The sequence below is a fragment of the Aythya fuligula genome, chromosome 8, assembly GCF_009819795.1.
Source record: "Aythya fuligula isolate bAytFul2 chromosome 8, bAytFul2.pri, whole genome shotgun sequence".
In the NCBI taxonomy this organism is placed as follows: Eukaryota; Metazoa; Chordata; class Aves; order Anseriformes; family Anatidae; genus Aythya; species Aythya fuligula.
This window is the reverse complement of record NC_045566.1, coordinates 20172252-20187288: the sequence shown is the minus strand read 5'-3', so window position 1 is coordinate 20187288 and position 15037 is coordinate 20172252. Positions and strand designations below refer to the sequence as shown.

General features: G+C 54.8%; 1 protein-coding gene across 1 annotated transcript in view; it reads right to left on the bottom strand.

Moving 5' to 3' along the window:
• Positions 1–15037, bottom strand: part of PAPPA2 (pappalysin 2) — a 76821-nt gene that overhangs the window by 14640 nt on the left and 47144 nt on the right. The window contains exons 16-21 of the mRNA XM_032192267.1: positions 13842–14019; positions 11772–11985; positions 5893–6061; positions 5646–5778; positions 4488–4597; positions 1859–1930 (exon numbers count right to left, since the gene is read on the bottom strand). Of these exons, the coding sequence (XP_032048158.1) occupies positions 1859–1930; positions 4488–4597; positions 5646–5778; positions 5893–6061; positions 11772–11985; positions 13842–14019 (876 nt within the window). The remainder of the gene's footprint in view (positions 1–1858; positions 1931–4487; positions 4598–5645; positions 5779–5892; positions 6062–11771; positions 11986–13841; positions 14020–15037) is intronic.

Below are 15037 nucleotides of genomic sequence, written 5' to 3'. Positions count from 1 at the left end.
CTGCACACAAAGGCTTTCTTGCAGGGCTTTGGTGAGATCTCAGCGGGAAGAGTATGTACTGCTTGGTCATTCCTGTTGAAAGAATAATTGAAAACAGAGAAGGTGTAGAAAAGTATACAATTGGAAAGATGAGAGTGGACTCTTTTTTTGCTCTTAGGACACTACAAGATTTTGGCTTGCTTGTTATAGCTGTAGGCTATAACTGTTGTCTGGGATTGCTTTCTAAAAGTAAATGGGGATGACAAGCATCCAGGAACAGAAAGAGCTTGTGTTGGCCACAAGCATGTTTAGGTGGCTAACGAGAAGAGAGGAGAGACTTGGTGTGAGACAGAGACTTGGTGTGAAATTCATGTAGTCAGTCCCTCTCTCTCAAGCACACACAAACAGGCTGGCATTTTTCCATCATCCTTTATGGGACCTCCTGCTGAAGACACAGACCAAAGGTGAGGTGCAGAACCATCCTGCTTCAAAGACATTGCCCTAGAGCCAAGCTGAAAGGCATGCTATAGAAAGACACGGAGATCCCAAGATACTGGATCCACCACCAAGCCATGGTACTTGACCATCCAACACCTCTCTAGCACACAGCAGCCTATTCCCCTAAGCTAGTAGCCCATGGGTTACAGGAGAGACACAGCACGACAATCAGTTTTGGGAAATAACTACTGCATGTCCTGTTGAGCACAACATTTCCTCCCTGGGGACGTGCCCCCTGCAGCACTGAGACCGTCTGGTCATACATGGTGGTATATGCTGCCCCTTCTCCTGTAGTTCAGCCGACAAAGAGCTGAGCTAGGCAGAATCAGTGAGCAAAACTGATCATTTGCATTGAAATGAATGCATCCAAAAAAGAAAAAAAAAAAATCAGCAAAACCCAAAGCTATTTTTGGTGTGCAGACTTCATTTACATTTTCCTTTTTGGTAAAAATCCCAAATTTTCAGCATACAACATTCCAGATTCCCCCCCCCCCTTTTTTTTTTTTTACCCTCAATCATAATAACAAATAGTGCTCGACAAAGACTGCCTATTTTTCATTTCCTCTGCGAACTGACTCCAGGCTGCCTATGATTTTCTCCTGCCTGGTAATTATTCAAAACGAAATGAGTGGCTAACCAATTTCTGCAAGGAATTCTTTGTCTGCAGATTCTTGGGGAGCGGTTTGTTTTGCACACACGACGTTGGAAATCCTCCTTGTTTTGGTTGGACGTGTGAGTCACACCGGGCTTTTCTGGACCCATATTACTCCAGAACTGCAGTTCTGGTTAAGGAAATATTCAGGCTTGGAGTCAGTGTGCACATTTTGGGGATACCCCTTGCCAGTGAAATCCTTTTGCTAGAATTTTCTTCTCGTGCTGGCCAAGAAGAGCGTGAGGAAGGAAGCGCGGTCTGAAGCCCTGGCCCCGCTCTGCAGCTGAGCGGCACGCTGCAGGCTCACCCCCAGCATCGCCCCAGCCGCTGACACGCCAGGACATCATGATGCCCCGTGCCAGCTCATTGCAGACCTCACCTCGTCCCTGCAGCTCCTGCAGATGGGGAAAGGCGTCTTACCTCTGGTCCCTTCATCTCCAGGAATCCACCCTACTGGCCCAGACCTGGCTGTGGGCTGGCAGAGCCCGCAGAGCCAGGAGTTGCACCTGAGAGCCTGTGGTATCTGCAAGCTTCTGGCTGGTTTCCCACTAACTCTCAGTGTGCCCGGGGAGTTTCCTCCCCCCTCTCTGGTGTCCGTGGTAGCTCTGAAAACCCAGCTTGCTTCCACCACGCGCTGCCAAGTGTGCTTGCTCTGGTCTCCTGCTTGGCCTGCAAGCCCCGGCCCCATGTGGAGCAAGCGTGCGGTGAAGGCTCCCGGCCGCAACTCACCTCACACGACTGGATGCAGTGAATGCCGGAGGGGTCTGGGTACCATCGCAGCCTGCCTGTGCATACAATGTGCTGAGGAGGAGAGGAGAAAACAGCAGTTAGAGGAGGTGGCAGAGGCAGGGCAGCCACCACGACCGCTTCCTGGGGGCATAGGGGTTCCCTCGACATCACGGGCAGGGCAGCAGCATCACCCCCGAGCCCTCCCTTCACCTCTTGAAGCCCAGCAAGGTAGCACCAGCTTCACCCACAGAGCAGGGCATGTTGCTCAAAACAGAGGCTAGACAAATAGGCATGTGGGTGTATGTATATATATATATATATATATATGCACAACAGGGAGAGGACAAGGAGAGATGGCAGGGATCTCCAGGGAACCGGGTTTGGCTGGCAGCACTATGCCACGGTGGCCACCAGCCAAGCTGGGAAGAAGCCATCTGCAGCCACCACAGACAGGAGCCCTCCATTCATCTCATTGCACCCAGCTGGATTTAGCAACTTCCCGTCCAGCCTGCGGTCGCTGGATGCCGGCATCAATTCGCCCATTGAGTCCTGCTCAGGCTCCAAGAGCCGTGTCCCCGGGGCAGCAGGGGGGAGGGGGGACACCTGAGGACCCACGTCCCTGAACTTGGCCGGGTCTGGATACACCAGGCTCACGTTCACCCACGCCATTGAGGTCATTGCTGGTATTTACGAGGCTTGAAGTTAGCTGCTGCAGCCAACTGGACACAAGAGCAAGATGCAGAGGTCTCGGTTTCATCTAACTGGAACGCTCCATCCCCGTAATTCAGAAGGGGGTTGTTGGGAGCACACATGATTATATGGGGGAAGAAAAGCCCCACCACACAGACAATTTCCTCCTTGTAAAGCTCAGGCAGGCTTTGAAATCTGAGGCCCCATAAAACGAGAGCTGGCCTGTGAAAGTGTCCTAGGATGCCCTCCATAGCACAGGAGCTGCACGGACGGGCACGTATGTCTTCCCCAGCCTGGCTCTGGCGTCTGCAGGATGCACGGCAGCACGGGATGTGGCAGCTCTGCCTGGGTCTATGCTTTAGCAGCAGGTTTGGATGTGGCTGGGGAAGGGCAAGGTAGCTGCAGGCTGCCTGGTGGCATCTCTCTCTGCTTCACGTGCCATCCTGGGCTTCTGTTGTGTTTCTCAGCTCCATCCTGCACCAGGAAGCCTCCAGTCCAACCTGATGTGTTGCCAGGAGCAAACCTGGTCCCGAGGTCCAGTGTCCTCAGGGTCCTCGGTCAGTGCAGAGAAGGCAGACTCAGAAGCAGTTGCAATCAGATTGGGCAGAGAGGCCCAGGATGGCCAATTCCTGCTCATCCCAAAAGATACTCGAATCCCAGCCCCACTGGGACATTTCATACGTGGTTTCTGTACGACTTGAACGAATCCCCAAACCTGCTTGGCAGTGGGATGCGATGGATCAGTGCTGAAAACCACCGGTGCCACCCCTTGTGTGGGTTGTTGCATCGACCCCATCACCTGGGGAGCCTGGCAGCCCCCGGGAACACAAGCCCGGTGGGAGGGCTGGGTGGTGTAAAGGGGAACGAGGCAGAGGGGAAAACAAGGCTGCTGGCAAGGGGCAGCGCCGCTGCTTAAAATAACGCCTTTCTTCCCTGCTCCAAACTGCCTCCCTTGCACGAGAACCAGTGGCCAAGCCACCCGGTGCCTCCTTCCAAGGCTCGTGCTCCGCAATCCCACACGCCACGGGCGTCCTCGCCCCCGGCAGCGCCGTGCTGCGGGTCTGCTGCTTGGAGCCGAGGCAGGGCAGCGCCCGCAGGCACGGAGTGGGGATGATGCTGGGCCCCCGGGGAGGAGGGCGCAGCGCCTGCATGGGGGCGCCGGCTCCGGGGAAGGCTGTTTGCTTTTCTTTGTTCCACCTCCTTCCTTCTGCATCTCGGTTTTATTTTAAGAAATATTACCCCGGCGGAGCTGCTTTTTGGGAAAGTCGTGCCGTCGAGATCCAAACTATGCGAGCTATTTGAGCTGTTTTGCCTACAGAATGAGTAAGGGCTGGGGAGGGAGAGGGGAGCGGGCGGCCAGCGGGTCCTGGCAGCAGGAGCCACCTTCCAGCTGACGGCGATGCCTCCTCCCCAGCACAGAGATGCCTGCCCGGGGATGCTTCACCGCTGCCAGGTGAGCGGGGACCAGGGCTTGCACCCTGCCCAGTGCCAGGGGCGGCTTTTTCTCCATGCTCAATCCTCCCAGTGCCTTGGCTGACAGTAACAGCCAGATCCAGGCATGCGGCGTGTCCCAAAAGTCAGTGGGATTCCTGCCTTTAGCTTCCTTTGCGGAGGCATCCTGCAAGTCCTGGAAAGCTCACTCAAGAGCTGATGGCTTATGCCGAGCTTCGGTTTCGGAGAGCAGGAGGCTGTGCAGTAGCATCCTCCGCCTGGGCATGGGTGAGCCTGAATAGCCACACGCATTCATCGCCCAGCTGCTCCTCCACTGCCACACCAATTTACCCAGGAGGGCTCAAGACGGGCAAAGGAAAGTGCTGGTATGGAAAAGCACCAGATGCAGAGGAGGGAGGACAGATTTGGCCACATGATAAATATTTTGAGGGCCCCACCTACGTGGCCAGTGAATCCCCTGCTACAGGGACGCCACCTCCCCATGTACCTGGACTCTGGTGGGCTGCAGACGGTGATCCATAGTCTCAGCAGTTACATTTTCGGGCAGTATGACGGGGTCGCTGGGGGGTATAATACAGGAGGGTGTGCACACAGCGCCTGCGGAAGGAGAGACAGCCTTGAGGGCTTCCAGCAGGAACCAGGCAGCGGCGTGTTACAGGCGGGCACCAGGTCCCAACCTGCAGGCTCCTCACTTTGGGCAGAGGTGGGTGTGAAGGAGACCCGTAGCCCCCTAGCACTTGACAATTCCTTCCCCAAATCCTGACTTATTACAAGAGCCTACTGGAGTTTTTTGATGGCTGATTTACCTCTCCTGGATGAGATAAGAATTGAACGTGCCCTAAGAGACAGATCCAAGCCCTGATGGCAGGACGTAGGATCCAGCAGGAGAACACAACTGGCCTGGATGCTATGGGATGTTTGTTCACATGTCAAGAAGCACCTCTCATAGTTTTTCTACACCTTCCTATGACCCAGGAGGAAAAGAAAAAAAATGTAAAAAAGCCACCCTAGAAAACCATGTGGGTCCCAGCCCTATTCCCAGCTTCACATCAGGTCTGTCTGAAGCTCAGCTTCAGCCCTGCCTCAGCCAATTTTGCTCAGACCCCGGTTGTGCCCAAATGTCCTATCCAGCAGGATGCTAGATGGGATGTAACGACTGTGACTGAGCGTTGCGGCTGAAAAGCGACTGAGTCTTGGAGAAAGAAATGGATGATGTGGTCCCTCGTCTGGTGAAAGTGCCCTGTTACACACAATTGTCACTCCAGCTTTTATCTAGGGCCTGCCTCATTAACCCTGCAAATGTCAGCAGTCGTAACAAGGGCAGAGACCATGCGGGGAGTGAAGGGCTGGAGGGTGGGAAAAACACTGCAGAGGGCTGGGCTCGCCCCAGGGACGAGTCCTTGCTCCTTCTGAAGAAATGCTTACACGGTTTTAGCTTCAGTCTTGCCCATGAACACAACTATGCACAGGGTTAAAGCCACCCACAGGCTCTGTGTTCAGAAAGGGGACAGAAGAGAAAACATTTCCATGGATTTAGTGGGGATTGGCACACAAAGAGGAGTCACCGTGACCTTCCAGCTAGCTCTCCGGGAGGGCTGAATCAACACGGGGGTTGCGTTTATGCTTAGCTTCAGCCTGCTCTCACCTATGCCGTGTCCCTGCTCGCACTTGTACTCCACCAGGTTCAGCTCCGGGGGTGGCGGGCAGGTGCCCTGCAGGCTCTCACACAGCGTGAACTCCTCCGTCCACGAGCCCTCCTTGGTGCAGACAATGGGAACCTGGAAAGCAGAGGGGCAGTGGCTCTTTGGTGGCACCCAAGCGCCCAGCCCTGCTGTTTTGAGGCTCTGTGAAGCCCCAGGTGCGGCCGATCTCCCCCTGTCCCCGTCACTCACCCGCATGCCTGGCGGCTCGCAGTTCAGCACGCACTGGCTGTCCAGCTCGAAGCCCTGGGTGCAGTTGTACATGCCCTCAAAGACCGGCGGGGGTGGCTCGCACACCACAGGGACGCAGTGCCCCTCTTCCCACTGCCCGCTTTCCAGGCACTGGATCTTCAGGAACTTCCTGGGGAGACAGAGGTGGAAAGCTGGGCTGCAGCCTCCCAAAACACATCCCTTATCTCTTGGCCGTGCATCCCACAGAGGCAGGAGCAGCCTGGATGCCCCTCCTTGGTTCTCAAACCCCCAGGCGTGGGGCTTTGCTATGCCACTCTCCAGCACAACCCATGCTCAGCCAGGACCTTCCCTTCCCCTCGCACTGGTTTAGGAGTCCCAGGCACTTTTTCTCACCCTCCCACCATCTACTGCAGCACTTCTAACTGCTCTCTCCCTGCCCTGCAGCCCCTGCGGGTACGTGCGCCGCGTTGCCTTGTCCTGCCGCCAGTAGCTGCATATTTTGCTCGGAGGAGCGAGCCTCCCCCAGTAAATCCTGCTGGCCCGTGCCCAGCTCCTCCTGAGGCTCCTCTTTGTACGCTGGCCAGAGCTGTCAATCCCACTCTCGCCGAGGAGCTGCCGCACCGGAGCAGACCAACACCATCTTGTGCTGCTGAAACAGCCCCAGCGAGAACCACTTGCCAAAAAGATGATGAAAAAGAAAAGGAGCAAAAGGCCAGAAGCGGAGCCCACCCGCTTCTCCGTCTCCTCTCCTTGGCAGGAATACAGATGTCGCATCATCTGCACAGGGACATGAAACCCCCCCGGGAGGCTTTGGGCGAGCTGGGGACACATCGCCGCGACCCAGCAATGACACGTGGCTTTTGACAGCGCTGATGAGCTTCACCCTGAGCTGACTGCAGGTCCTTAATGAGACTTTTCCCCCTCTGTAACAGGCTCCCGTCACTTTCCACCAGATGCCTGCTCCGGCTGCTAGCCTCTGCCCGCTCCCCCTGGGGTGCCAGCAGGCAGGGCTCCAGGCGTTTGTAGCACACCACGGGTACACAGAGGGGATTTGGTGTCTCCTCTGCTGCCCGGTGCGGGGCTGGAGAACCCCCCAGGGGAGGCACTGAACTGCCCCTTGTTCACCACCTGGGTGCCCCCGCTGCACAGGGCAGGGTCACTCAGCCTGGTGCAGCGAGGGGACAGTGCTCATGCCTTGCCACCAGAGCGGGAGGCAGTGGGCTTGGTGATGTCCCTGTGAGCCCACGGAGCAGAGGGGGGTCAACCTGCCCTTCACACCTCCACGCAAGCACCCCTCAGAGAATGCTACGAGCACCCCAGGACCCTAGGCAGGACCATGCTGTGGACAGAGAGATGTGCTCTCTAGCCCCAGAGCATGTCTGGTTGACCCCAAAGGGGGCATGTACGTTTCTGCAGTCCCAAGCTTTCAGAGTCCCCTTGTCCCTTCAGGAATTAGATACCTGTGTTGTTTTTTTGTTTGTTTTGTTTTCCTAGGGATTTCATACAAGTGATAGACGTTTCCTGCTCTGACAAACACAGGCTCCAACCAGTAACAAGGAGAAGGCACAGCAAGGGATGGGACACGGCAGAGCCCCCAGAGCTCTGCCAAAAATCTCCCCACCAGACCACGCCAGGAACATGAGCTGCCACGGTGTGAGCATCCCAGCAGTGAGCAGTCCTGCAATGCCCTCCTGGGACCAGCAGCCTCAAATTGGCAGAAGGAAACTGAAACCACATCAGATTTTGGAAGGGAGATGGGGAGAAACATCTCTAGATCCCATTGCGGACATCTGCAGCTTCAGCCCCCTGGTGATTTCATATTCCCAGTTGCTGCCCTTTCCCCTAGGATGATGCTCACTGCCTTTCAAAGACGTCCCCATCAGACCTGCTGCTCCGAACACTTTGCCTACCTTTGAAGGCCAGCGAAGGCACGTAACGTGAGGCACTGATGTGCATCGGAGGGTTGGCTCCTCACGCAGCCGTTTCCCCTCCTTGCATTGCCTGGCAGGCAAGGGGTAAATCCGAGCAGAGGAGGCTTTTCGTGCACGGCTGCACCACAGCCACGCGGGAGGTCAAAGTGATGGCTTCGGGGCAAGAGCAGCAAACCGGCAGTGCAAAGCCTCTGGCACCGAGCAAAAAACCTTCACAAAGCAGGAGTACACCCGGCCACCTGATATATAACTGATGCAGCCACTGCACGTCACTGTTGCTCTTCTGAATCACGTCTCCCACATCGCAGTGGAGGCCCTTCAGCGAGGACTTGGGGAAGGGCTGGGGAGAAGGCACCCCACGGCACCTCGTGTGGCTACGTGCTGTGGTTCGCAGCCCCATTGCCTTCTCTGGGGCTCCTGATCTTGATGCGGTGCTGGAGGCCCCAGCTTCTCCCTGCATCCCCTCCAGACCTGGGCCAAGAGCCTGCCTTGCTCTGGAGGCTCTCCCCACCACGAGCCTCTGTACCACAAACTTCAAAACTGGGTGGCCTGGGCTGACCCCAGGGCAGAAGGTGGCGTGGGGACCACTGCTGGGCGTGTGAAGTGGGCAGTTTGTATTCAGGCACGGAGAAGGGAAGGGAGAGGCTTTAAAAAATAAATAAAATTGAAAAAAAAAAAAAAAAGGAACTTGTAGCAGCTTGAAGTTTCCAGACCCCCTGACTTCTTCTGATCTGGGTTAGCGGCATTTCTTGAGGATTAACAAGGAAGCCAGGAAAATCGGAGTCAACGCTTCCCCCTCCAACTGGGCAATCCAATGTCTGATGGGGAAAGGAGGCAGGGGAGACGCCTGAGGCCAGCGAGGGCTGTGCCTGACGTGAAGGCATGAGCTTCGTCGAGCTCCAGGAGCTGAGAGCACAGGGGCCTGGCCAGGATCCAGCCCTGGGCTGGGGTCCACCACGCAGGAACGGTGATAAATGAGCCCAAAGCCCACCTCATCTCCCAGGGCAGGAGACCGATGGCTTCAAAAAGGAGAGGGGAGGAAGGAGGGAGATTTGCCGGTAAATTAAAAGAAAGCTATGCCGTCCTGTAGGACCTCTGCTGCTCTCCACCCCTCGCTCCAAACAGCCTGGGCAACCCGGGCTGTAAATCTTCATCAGAGGCCCGAGAGGTGGAAATGACATGGGAGCCCAGTTGACAGCCTGTGTTTTCTTTACCTGGCTTTCTGGCTCTCTCCACTGCTGTGTGTTTGCCTTTTATCTGGAAGGGGCCAGATGTGGGCAGGGGAAGCAGGAGCCCCATGCCTTTGTACCCACCACAGATGTGCAATGGCCCCGTGCCCTGCCAAGCTGCGATGCTGCGGGGTTGGGCTGTCCTGCTCTGCCTGCTGAGGTCTTTCTGATGCACTGCCAGCCCTCAGGCTCCTAACTTCTTCCAGGCCATGCTCTCCTTCACCTCCTCTTCCTCTCCACCAGCCCGCCATGGACTTTGAACAGGGCAGGGGGTTGGAGGGGCTGACATCCCCGTGGGAGCTGTCTCATGGCTCCCGTGATCTCCGGTGATGGGCCGTTCGTTCCTTGCTCACTGACACATCTCCTGGTCATGCTGGCCAGCTTCTCGCCTCTGCCCTTTCAGGAGTAGTCCCAGGAAGGGGTAACAGTGAGGGAGGGAGCAAGCAGGAGCAGGAGACGAACCACCAGGTGTGTCCCACCAGAGCATCTTCTCTGAGCCTACGTATTTCTTTATCCTCTTTCTCTTCCACCTATGCTATGGGAAATGAACTTCAAAAGATTGCGGAAGCCTCCTAAGCATCCTTGTGTGAGCGCCTGCCCCTGCAGTAACATTCAACTAACAAAACAGAAGTGAGGAAACCACACAAGCGTCTGTGTCCAAGAGCATCTCGAGTGGGACAGAGACAGCTGGATCCCAGCCAGGCTCAGGAAGGTGGGCACCATCGCCCTACAATCTTAGGGGCAAGGCTCAGGGCTTGGAGCCCCAGTCCAGGTGCAGCAGCCGTGGTGTTCTGCACGGCGTGTGGGAGGGAAAGGCACTGCAGAAGGCTGGTCAGACACTGCAGTCATGCTTTCTTGTGCCCACCAACACCTGTACAGCACCAAATCTTTTACAGGGCTGGTTCTTGCTGGATTGGTGGATGACGCAGAGATAACAGACCATGAACTCAGCTTGCTGAACCCAGAAAGAGCCCAGAGAGATCTCAGAACACCCCAAAACCTGATGCCTGAGTCTTCAGCTGAAACCCTACTCCCTCACCAGCACATCAGGAGCCTGAACCCCACCAGTGCCAACCCCTTCCAGAGCTCCCCGTCCCCTTCTCTAACAACTCCATTCTCCAAAAACGTCCCTGAACAGAGAGCAACCCCTCTGGCAGCTCTGATGGTCTGCCTGCCAGGCCTGAAACACCAGAAGGATTTCCAGCAACCTAGTAATCGACTGGCCCATGTACTGACTAGTAGCTGCTGCTCGCTGCACGTGCCAAGGGGCTTGCACTGAAGCTGAGTGCATGCACAGAGCTCCAGATGAAGCAGTGCGCAGACACTTCCAGGGTTTTTGCTTTGGATCAGGCCACTCATAGAGCAGTTAACATACATGAGAAAGCAACAGATTTTCTGCTTGTTAACTTTTTATTTTTTTTATTTTTTTTGCTTGCTGTAATAGGATTGTGCCCTACTGTCAAAGATATTGGGTGGATTAGTAATAACGATACGAGCAAATGGGAAAGCGCTATCTCAACATCCTTTGCCATGAAAATGTAAACAATTTCATGTGATTTTCCTTGACTTGACTTACAGGCTGTTCGGGCCTGTAGGGATGTCCCACGCATCAGAGGAGCGCTGGGTTCTCCCAGAGGGCATCCTTTTCCCCAGTGCTTGTGGCAGCATGGGTGAGACAACCTAACTGTGCAAGCTGTGTTGATCTGATTGCACATCCAGTGCCTGAATGCCACAGGCATCCGAGCTGCTCCACGGTTTGCAAAGCAGTCCATGTGACCATAGCCATAATCGTAATTTGCTCAGCTCCCCCTGGCCCAAGAAATCCTCCTAACACTGTGAAAAGCTGTTTACAGAAACCACTTCCTTCATTACTAGGCAAGAAATTTGGCAACAGCTTCCCAGTGCACAACAACCCTACCCCAGAGCTAAGCAGAGCTGAGGTCTGCATCCAATTAAAACTGGAAGGGGGCATTAAACAATTAGCACGTAATTACTTGATTTGGGCTAGCACCAGGACTCTGGGGAGGACCCCGCCTGTGCCAGGGAATCTGTAGTGACCAGACCCAATGGGGACTTCAGCTGGAGGTATCGCAGACAAAACGCTGCTCTACCCACCAGCATCATGTTATTGGCCCAGCACAGTGCTAGTGAATCACCAGGAATTTTTCCCTGAAGCACTGGGAAAATCTTCTCCAACTGAACTACAAATGTTTGAGATTAAATTTAGACAAGACATGCAGGGGGTAAAATGTTAACCCTGACAGAAGGCTGTCAATTGTTACAACTAAAACAGGTCACGGCGCTGGGATTGTTGCTTTGAGGAAAGGCGGCAGCTCCAGGAGTCTTCTAGCATCTTGGTACATCATTAGCTAATTACCTGAGAGCCTGCACACACTTCTGTATGTGCTTCATTTTCAGCAAGTGACAAGTGCATTGAGGTGTGTGGGACAACTCATGTGCTTTAGGTTAAGGCACTTAACTTGCACTTAACGTGCTCAATGGCAGCTTACATCTCATTCCCACCTGCTGTGACCTAAATTAGGAGAATACCTCTCACATCTGAGGAAATAAGCACAACCAGAGTCAGCTGCTCTGCCTCGTGTCTATCCCAGCAGCCAAAGCAGGGCTCCAATAAATGCAGCGTACCATGGCCCATCCTCCTCCAAGCTGGAAGGAGGGGAGGCAGGGAGGAGTGGTGGCAGATCCACCACAGACTTACTTTTTTGGTTTGCCTGCTGTGTTCTCGGCCACGTGGTATCCAGGTTTGCACTTGTAGCGGCAGACAGAGCCCACGTCGTGGTTACCCTGCAGGCACCGCGGGACCAGGAGCTTGGCGTTGGGCACCACGGGAGGCGCGTCACACTCCAGCTTGCAGTAGGCTTCGGGGAGTGACCAGAGACCGTCCTCCAGGCAGGTCAGCCACTGGTTCATTCCTGGCACCAGGAGAGAAGCAGCGTGTTTGGGTTCAAAAGTCCTCTTGTTAGAGTGGGCGTGGGCACAAAGGGAAGCAACAAATTGGAAGACCATGGGCTAGTTGGACAGCTAGGGGCTGGAGATGCGATTTTGGTTCTGCACATCTTCCCCCAACTCTCCCTTTAATTCCCCTCTCTGGTGATACCTCAGGAGAGTTGTCAGTGGGCTGGGGGCTTTGTATATGACTACCTCTCTCTCGTATTTATTTCAGCTCAACTTCAGTCTCCCTGGGTGCTTTCTGCAGCTTGTCCAACACCTGCCCTTACAAGCCATCTTGCCACGTGTACAGCACAAGATGGGAAGTGCCAGCAGGACAGATGCAGGAGCCCTACCTCGTGTAACTGGGAATTCTGACCTCAAAGTTGACAGGGAACTGAGCATCACTTTCTTTTTATAGGATCACCGCTCTGCATACAGCTGCTCTTGGACAAGGGCAAGACCGTGGCTCCGCTCAGCGCTTGCGTTCCCGACGGGCCGGTGCTCCCGGCGGCAAGGCGAATGGGTTGTCCCCACCTCCAAGTGCTGTGGCAGGAGCCATGCGATCCCTTCCCTTCCTGTTCTAAGCATTTATTAGCACTGAGAGGCTGCCCATAAGGACGCCAGCCTTTGGGGAGTACAAGCAGCAGACACGTTCCTGCCTCAACAGCTCGGCAGCTGGACCTCTGCGAGTCTACCCGCGCGCCTCGACAGCCTTGGCTGAGCACCACCAGGACTTGTGTCAGCTGCTGGAAGCCACCCAGGGCACTCCACGGATGGGATGCCTCCCGCCAAGGGAGCCCGTGGCAAACCTCCCGTTGACTTCAACGGGAACAAGAGGAGGCTGTGAGGGAAATATCGGCTTCAAGCCCTGCCCTCAGTTGACCCACCGAAGGCAATGGCATGGGTTTGTGCAGAATTTGGTCTGTCGAGTTGTCGTTCGTGCGCTACCCTTTGATCAGCTCACGCTGGGATCTGCCGGCGTCCCTCCTGTCATGAAATGAGACCTTAATTCCCTGCAGTTTTTGCTCCGTAGATTTAACTAAAAAAACAGTAAATGATTCTCATACGTTTCAGCTATAAATGTCGCCATAAAATAGGGCACCCATTAAAATGATTTGTTGTATGCGATTGTTCGGAGCAAAGGCGCTGGTGGAAACTCACATAAAGTCCCAATGCTTGAAGCTGTCAAGGCAATTACCCACGAAATCCCATCCAGCTCAGCCTTGTATAGACAGGAACAGTAGCTCTCTTTCTCCGACTTGGCTTAAAAACATTCCTGTGGGTATTGATGGAGTCGGCAGAATGAAAGCCAGGCCATGGCGTGTCTGGAGGACTGCTGTGTGTCTGGGTGGTGCACATCTCCGAGACTGCTCTGCAGCTGTGGGCATCAGTCTCTACGGCTTTATAGTGCCCCAGGCTTCCTGAACCATATGCTTTCCCACAGCCACCAGCCCATTTTTGGCTCTCTGAAGTCCTCCCTGTTTGTCTGCACTGGATCCCTACACTCTTCTGGCCTCCCTCATCCCCATAATGCTGGAGCCTGCCAGACCTCACCAGGTCTCAGAAGAAGACATCCCAACACCCTGAGGGGAGTGGATATGGGTCGCCAGCCAGGGGGTGAGCGTCAGAGGGAGCATCCCCACACCACGGTGTCCCTGCTCAAGAGGGATGGATGCTCACCATGTAGGGAGGTCTCCCAAGAGCTCACCTGGCTGGCAGAGGCGAGGACACCCAGGACATTCAAAGTAGCAATGGTCACTTCGAAATACCTAGGGACACGCACGGAGAGGTGGCACCAAAAAGGGAGGGTTAAATCCCCTGGCACTCCAGACCGTACCTTGAAGCTTGGCTGGGTGGACGCAGGAGAAGGAGCATCGCTTCAGGTAGGTGGTCCCTTTGGGGCAGGAGAACTTGGCGTAGTAGACATGCGACTGGTCAGGGACACCGCAGTCAACAGGGTCACAAGTCACAGATCGGTCCCACCGCCCTGAGCTGCACGTCAGAACCACATCCTGCTGCGGAGAAAGTGAGGCTCCATCAGACCCCCAAAACCCAGCTCTAACAGCATGTTCTAGTACCGCAGCCAAACGGGCTGGCTCAGGTTTCAGGGACTTTGTGTGGCACAGTGTGGCATTCCTTGGGGTTCAAGGCATGATGCTGAGGGTGTGAAAGCAGTGATTGGTCCCTGGGGTGACACGCAAGTCACCTCTAGAGGCCTTCTGTAACTGCTTGCCTCCAAGTGTGACATTGTCTAAGCGGTGCTAGAGCACATTAAGGGCCAAAAGATATCCCTTCAAAATACCCCAAAATTTCCTGAACTACAAGTTATTCCCAGCTCTGTGCAATGCTTTGTTCTCCCCTACAAGACCAACTCTTAACACAGCTGTTGATGTACACCTCTCCTGTTGACTGTTTTTCCCCAAATGTCCTGGTCCTGTCGTGCCCATGGAGCCCACTGAAATCTGAGGTTTGTCTACCAGTATTTATAAGTTGTAATTATGAGTCCGGGGGATTGCATGAGAACCAGAGTCCCAACTACCAGGGGTGCCAGGCCTAAATGTGGTCAGTATGTGCCCTGGACCTTGCCAAAACACGATGGCGGGCCACAGTTGCTATCCCCAGCCCACTAACCCGAATCCAGCACTCCTCAGAGAGGGTCTGCAGGGGAAAAAACAAAACAAAACAACAACAACAAAAAAAACAGGTTTATTTCAACTCCTCCTGTTGCCCCTTCGTTGACTGAGCACAACCACGCTGCCTGTGGTCTGTCCTCCCAGCCAGCACATCCAGATGGAACCTGGACGTGGTGGCCCTGAGGGACATCACTAACTTTTAGCCTGGTGCTCTCTGGTGCATGGCAGGATCGTGGTGAAACTGAGCCAGGTGGAGAGGACACCCAGTGGAGAGTTGTGCATTTTTCCTTAAAATGCCAGGAGATGTATACAGGTATGCAGGGTCATACAGGCAAACTGTCGGAGACTAGGGAAATGTGGCGAGCTGCAGGCATGCGAATGAAGTTGCTGGCTACACCAT